This window comes from Cyprinodon variegatus, unplaced genomic scaffold (genome assembly GCF_000732505.1).
Source record: "Cyprinodon variegatus isolate N-32 unplaced genomic scaffold, C_variegatus-1.0 Scaffold213, whole genome shotgun sequence".
Lineage (NCBI taxonomy): Eukaryota > Metazoa > Chordata > Actinopteri > Cyprinodontiformes > Cyprinodontidae > Cyprinodon > Cyprinodon variegatus.
Genome location: NW_015150666.1, coordinates 429,034 through 436,256, shown reverse-complemented (window position 1 = coordinate 436,256; position 7,223 = coordinate 429,034). Strand labels below are relative to the sequence as shown.

The 7,223-nt window shown below is 37.8% G+C and overlaps 1 protein-coding gene across 4 annotated transcripts in view; it reads right to left on the bottom strand.

Moving 5' to 3' along the window:
* Positions 1-7,223, bottom strand: part of mcam (melanoma cell adhesion molecule) — a 51,560-nt gene that overhangs the window by 2,947 nt on the left and 41,390 nt on the right. The window contains exons 8-15 of one of the 4 annotated variants that reach the window (XM_015380429.1): positions 6,434-6,569; positions 6,228-6,343; positions 5,881-6,022; positions 5,622-5,746; positions 4,109-4,253; positions 3,670-3,795; positions 1,251-1,292; positions 703-826 (exon numbers count right to left, since the gene is read on the bottom strand). In XM_015380429.1, coding sequence (XP_015235915.1) covers positions 703-826; positions 1,251-1,292; positions 3,670-3,795; positions 4,109-4,253; positions 5,622-5,746; positions 5,881-6,022; positions 6,228-6,343; positions 6,434-6,569 — 956 coding nt within the window. The remainder of the gene's footprint in view (positions 1-702; positions 827-1,250; positions 1,293-3,669; positions 3,796-4,108; positions 4,254-5,621; positions 5,747-5,880; positions 6,023-6,227; positions 6,344-6,433; positions 6,570-7,223) is intronic. The other 3 variants (XM_015380430.1, XM_015380431.1, XM_015380432.1) reach the window with 3 other exon arrangements.

Genomic DNA, 7,223 nt, shown 5'->3' with positions numbered 1-7,223 from the left:
AAAGTATTTCAATGAATGCCCTATAAAGAGTTAAAGATTCTTTACAAAGTGAGCAAAAGGCCCTTTTAGTAGTCAGTTTGGTTAAAATTAAAGCTGCAGTCTCTCTCTTCCTTTATAGAAACGTGCTCTGCACAGGGAGTCTGCATTAAGAGTGTTTGGAGGAACATCAGGTCCCGTTGCATCTCTGCAGAGAGTGTGTGGCTTTTGATGAGTTTCTGTTTTTTAAAAACGCTTCAGTATTGAAGCAGTATTAAGGTAGTATATTTACAGTGTCCTGCTGCGTCCGGATCAGGTTTGTTACTTTTATCCCAACAGAGAAAGAAGTCGGTAAAATCTAAAGGCTCCTAAGTGGTCAGCGACTATTGGTGGGTTTCACTTTCAGAATCAAGACTCTAATATTCAATGAGGGAATCTTCTTCAGCGCAGACTGTGTAATTTAACGCTAGATTTGGTTTTATTCTTACAGTTGTGTTGATTCTGTAGTGGCAGCAGACATGTGAGATGTATAGACACTGTATGAGCAGCTCTACTTGTGCCAAAAACTCAACAGAGATAGCAGTTTGTCTTATGCTGTCATTAAATCGCACATACCTGCTCTGTTTTGAAATATACAAAAATAAAACAAGGAAATAAACACTCTAAATGAGTCTATTGAGAAATAAAAAACACAACAGAAGATGTTTTCATTCCTATTAAACTTACAAGTCTTGTTTTCCAGACCGATTGCAAATCTTGCCCTTTTTGTAGAGGAAGTAAAGGACGCTCCCCAATATGGCCAGAAGCAGGATACAGATAATGATCACAGCAATGATAACGCCATTGTTTCCTGTTAAAGAAGAAAAAACAGAAACACAAATCAGGACAGCTGGTTTTTTTTTTTTTTTTTTTTTTTTTTTTTTTTGATAGAGATGACATTTGGAAGTGGAGGAGTCCGATAAAAAGTGTGGGTGTGTCAGAAAGCCTTCCATGAAAACAGCACTTCTAGCATCTTTCAGCTGACATCAACCTGGCAGCTCAAAACAAAAGAGGTGAAAAAAGTTTTAGGTTCACAGGAGAAGAGGTGTGCTCATAGCGAAAAATAAAATATAATCAGCATCATGGCATGCAGAGAAAGAGGTGAAGGTAATGAGCAAGATAGTTTCATTCAACAGGAAAGAGGTGTCTGCTGGAGGAGAAGGTGATATGTCGGGAAAGGGAAAGGATGCACTTTGTGTGTTGTAAGAGATTCAGCAGCAATATGACACACAAACCTTTTTTGACCTTCTCTGGTGGTTTGGCTGTTTCTGGTTTGACTAAGGAAATCCAAATGAGGACAGTTATTAACGTGTTAGTGGGTCGATGTATTAAATGACTGATCTGACACACACAGACACACAGCGACACCCCAGCAGGCATTTCAGGCGCTCTGAATAACAAAATTGGACTAAATGAGTTAATCTGTGAATCCTGGTCAGTGACCTGGGTCATTTCCCACTGTAGTCCTGTTTAATCTCATTTCACAAGAGAGAAACAAAGACCCAGAACAGCTTTCCTCTGAGGGGATGGAAAGTTTCCTGGCACAGCAGATGTAAAAGAAACAAAATAGAGATAAAGACAATCAAGGGAATGATTTTAAGCCCGAGCCTCTTTAGTTAGGCACATTGGAGTAAATTTTTTGGGTATATCTCTGGACAGCATATTGCTTACAGAAATTCTATGCTAACAGTTTAAAAAAAACAATCTTAGTACTTTCATTATTGGATGGTCTTTTTTTTCTCAGGACATGGTGAACGTCATCATAAAAGGCACATTGTTCAGAATATAACTACTACTGAAAAAAATGATTACATTATAATTCAGGCAAAACAAATATTATGGAAAAAAATTAAGAGTTATTTAGGATTTATTACGGATTTATTTAGGATGCAATAAAAATCAGTCATTAAATACAGAATCTACTTTAAAAGTGGAATATACTTATATTTTTGTTATTGGAATTATTTAGAGCAGTATTTTTTTAAATACCAATTTAACTAAGGCTACGTTCACACTGCAGGCCTTGATGCTCAATTTCAAATTTTTTGTGAAATCCAACTTTTTTTGCGTTGCCTTTCATATTTCCAAATATATGCGATTTCTATGTGATCTCTTGTGCGAACTGCCGTCATTCAGCTTAACTGTCCCGCATGCGCGGTAGAGGCGAAATGACGTCACACGCCAGCATGCTTCGTGTTTAAGTAAACATGGATGTAGTGCTAGAGCACATCTAGTGGTCTTTCCAAACCTTAAAACCTCAATCTTTTCTAGATTGTTAAAAAAAATGCTGCTCTCTGCATCATCGTCCGCCATGGTGTATGTTTTTCTTGCTGCTTCTGTGTAGCAAGAAGCCGAATTGTGACCTATGTCGGTTACTAATAGCGTTCAGACACAGGTCACATTTGGAAAGATAAGACTGGTATCGGATTTAGGACCACATAGCCGGGTGGCCTGGGTCGGATTGGAAAAAATCGGATCTGCCATGAAAAGATCAGATCCAGGTCGCATATGGGAAAAAAATCAGATTTGGGTCACTTCAGGTTGCAGTGTGAATGTAGCCATAGTCTCCTTGAACCCCAGTTGGTCTTGGCAGATGGCCGCTCACACTTAGACTGATTCTGGTGGAGGTTTCCTCCTGTTAAAAGCGAGTTTTTCCTCTCCACCATCGCAACAAGCATGCTTGGTGTCAGGGATTTTCTATTTCTATTTTCTTTATTTATTCGATTAAAAAAAGAGTAGATGACTCATATAAACAAAACTATTTCTAAATCACTGAAAAGAGCAATTTTTTAGCATCTTGCAAAGTTGCTTAATACATTTACCATTATTTCTGTTTCCTGCATGTCAAGAAAAATGAGGGATTGATCATTCTTAAACTTGCTTCAAATTCATTTATCTGGGTCATTTGTATGTGGGCATGAAAAAATTATAATTTTTCCGTCTCTTAACAAACCCCTCAGAATAGTTTGCTGTAATTTATTAGTTTTATAGGCAACCCTGCTTTTTCTCCAAGCCATTTTTTGAGACTGAGGTCAAAACCTCTTTCTCAAATCTCTCATAACACTTTTGTTTAGTTACTTTCACAATAACTTGGTAATATTGTTAGGACGATTGTCTATTTGGAGGAACAATTTTTACCAAAGCTTTATCTTCCTGGCCAATGTGCCGAGCTGTTGCTTCATTTCTTCAACATGATGCTCTTTCTTTCTGATACCTTCTAATTTGGGAACAGCAATGGTCTCCATTAAGCAAAAAACTCAAGCTTTGCATTCCCTCATAGCGGGATGGTGTTCTCATACTGGTTTTCCCTTCATCTCTTCATAATGGCCAGAAATTATAGTTCTAATTTTTTCAGTCCCCATGTCTCCAAAAATGAACGTCTTTATACATTTCAGCAAACTTTAAGCTGTATATGCATGTTGCATTTGGCCTAATGCCTTTTACCTCTCAGTTTTGTATGTGCATTTAATTCATCAATTGCATTTGGCAGGTAGACTAGTCTACCTGCCAAATGGCCACCCATTCTCTTCAAACCTCTCAAATATAATTTTACAAACATACAAGTTCAAACACCACATCTGTCTCTCTTTGAGCTCCAGTGAGATTGAGTTTATCTTGAATGGGGCTTAACAGGCACAAAATGTCTGGTCTTACCTGTGGATTTGGAAATGGCTGCGTTGGTGGTTGTGCTTGTATTGGTGGTTACATTGATGGTTGTATTATCTGCTGTAGTGGTTGTATAGTCTGCTGTAGTGGTTGCTGGTGTGGTGGTGTGTTTATCTGAAAGGGGTGGGGGTACAAATCGGAACACACACCACATTACAACATCAGGGGAAAAGAGGGGATCACATCAACAGCCGAACAGCTTCAAGGTGTCTCTTTTGCAAAGAGGACACACATTGAAGTGCTCCAAATTACAGGCAACACTTTACAACACGTCACAGGGAGCTCATGACAGCAGACAGAGATTAAAACAAACAAACACAGACACAGACAAGAGGAGGAAAGGACAACTGGAGAGGAAGGGGGAACAGGGCATCTTCACACACGTGAACGCACAGGTTGGACAGCCTGAGCTGTGCAGTCAACTCACTGATTACGGCTTTGATGTTGTACTCGACTGAGTGTGTGCCATAGCCGTTTTGCGATTTGCAGAAGATGGTCATGTCCGAAGCTTTGACTTTGACTACACTCTTAGCGCCGTCATTGGTCTCTGTGTAAGTTGCAGAGCCTAAAACCTGCCAAGGATACACATTTGAAGACGGAAGAGTGATGTCACAAAGGAAAGCGTCAGATTCAGGTGAAAGATGAAAAAAGTATCCGAAAATAAGTTTCAGGTTTATAACCACAAAGTGAAATACATTTTGCATCACAGCATCAGTCTGAGCAGCTTCCCTGTCTTTGCTGAGAAGTGGAAAAGTAAGTTGGGTTTGTAAACCATATTTGCAGAGAAAGCCTTTTCAGCTCCGACTACAAATTTTCTATAGGGATAAGATTTCAAAATACTGGTTTTACATTGTTTAAAACTTCAAAGTTACTGTGCAAATAATTACTAAGTGTGATTAGATTTTAAGAAGTCAGAAGACGCACTAAACTGTAACTTTCTTGCTGATGTCTCGAGGTATTTTTTCAATGTCTCCACGCATTCTTCCTTCCTGATAGCTCCATTAAATTAGTCAGGTGCAAGATTCCTGCATGCACCCCTCCGTCCCATATTATTAGACTGCCACTCTCATGCTTGGGATGACAGGAGGTGATGTCTCTAGGAATTATCCTCTAATGCATTTTCAAACTGTATTTGGCCTCGGCATTAATTCCCATATGTTACTCCAAAGCACACTAATTTCAGGAAATGCGTTTCTTTCCTGAACTGTTTGATCGCTGCACATTTCAGTGTTGTTGTTGCTTGAAAATAAACGTTTGAAGTGTTTGTAGGTATCTAACCATTATAAACCAGCTTTAGAGGAGTCTCGATGATATTTGGTCTTCATTTTATTCTATTTTAATGATGAGCGCCCATGATTTTAAAAATGGAGGCAATGTTTTGGAAGTTTTCCTTTAAAATACATCTCATGTTTGCCTTGATTTTACTTAAGTGTAAATCAACATAACCCTGGAAAACCAGGACATCATCATGTTGGCATTGTAAGTTCCTAAAAGTAATAGTGATCTGGTGTTTGACTAAATTTGAAGGATTGACTGTTTTTTGGTTTTATTGTGTTTCATAGCCATCTTGATATCTCTTAATATGGTTTCTAGTCTGTGTCTCCTCCAGTCTACTCCTTAACTGGTATTATGAGGATAAGGTACTTGGTCTGCAACTCTATAAAGGTTGATCAGTTTCAGAGAAACATCCCAACAAATACCAGAAACAATCATTTCCCTACATAACACTCAGTTTTAAGAAATAATAACTGACATTAGCTAAATTTAGCTTTCATTTTAGAGCTGACCAGTTTGCTGTCTGACTAAAAGTTGCACATGGCTTGGCTTTTGCCATAATGGACCTAATCACTCCAACCTTTAGGAGTGTAGTGCGATGATTCAGTCCTTCTTGCAGGTGTGCTGAACCTGAGCTAAGGTTAAAAGATGTTTCTCATTGGTACCTTGTCATCAGAGGTAGTCCAGGTTATATTGGGAGAAGGGTAACCTCTGGCATAGCAGCTAAGTTCAACATCTTCATCTTTGTAGTTAATATCATTTTCTGTAGGAATGCTGTTTTGTGGAGGGCCTGCAAAAAGAAAGGCATAAAAACATTTAATTTTCTTAAAGCAGTGATGGAAATTAATACATTTTCTTCCAAAAAATACACTATCTAATGTGTTAAAATAGGAGATAACTTTCAAATATGCGTAATTTGCTCACCCTGAATGTGTACTTGTAGTGAGGAGTTAGTTTGCATTCCTTTAACACTTGGCACTGTCACCACACAAACATACGTCCCTGCATCCTCATATGTCACATTAGCCAGATTTAGAAAGTGACCCCTTGAAACCTCCTTTCCATCCTGCAGGAAAAAAATACATTAAACTCACTTTCTGCTATAAAGATTCAAACAAAATGTTTCATAATGCATCAGACCTCCGTTTTTGTTTTTTTTGTTTTTTCAGTAAAAACATATCAGTTATCATCACTAAGCCTTATGGTGTTGCTTGCCTGATGCATCCAGTTATTTTGTAGATGTTAGAGAAACGAAATCACAGTTACTGTACCTTAAGCCATGTTGTCTCAGTGTGGAGAGAAGACAAAGCATTGCAGGAAGTATTAAGCTCATTTTTCTGCACCACCTCTAAAGGGCCTTTAGGCTCAATGACAGCCTCATCCAAATCTACACAAAAGGTAAAGATTTGAATACATAATAGGTCACTTTAATCTGATAACATCATCACTACAGATAATATCAGAGTGAAGTCCTTACAGTTGACCCTCAGATCAATGTTTGCTGAGATTTCTTCAAACGTATACATATTCATTATTTTGCATTCGTAAACACCATCTTGCAGGCGAGTAACTCTCTCCAGCACCGCTGTAGCGTCGTCTGTCAACTTCACACCCTTTAAAATCCAGCAACAATCTTAGAAAATATTTTATCTTTTTATATATTCTATACATACAAAATGTTATTTATATATGTCATTAATATACTTTCTCACAAATGTAGAGATATACTTCAGAAGCTGAGATAATTAGAAGAAAAAAAGAATCATTGAACAGGAATATCTTGTCAGTACTTTTTTTTTCTGTGCACATTAGACTATGGGGTTTAATTGTTGGAAGCAGGATTCCAGGTCGCCACTCTTCCTCCAGTCCAGCTGATTTCAAAGTGAAATGCAGAAACTACTTTTATCATTAAAAGTGGCATTTCTAAGTCTGATGTCTGTTTCAGGAGGGGCGTATGACTCTGTAGCTGTAGTCCAAAATTTGTGAATAGTTTCAAGGTGTTGCTTTATTGTATATCTCGTACCAAGTCTTTTGGTTGTGCTGTTCTTTTTTCATCTCGTCACAGGTGATAAAGCTGACTGAAAATATTTTGTCATTGTCTCCTTTCTATCTCATCTTTCTTTCATCTTTTCTCTTTTTTTTTCTTTTTTCCTTTTCTTCTTCTGTTTTTCTGCTCTATTTACATTGCAGTGTCCATATAAACTGTAAAACTCCCTGCATAATTATAATAAAGCAATTTATATGCATGAAACAAGTGGAGCAATATG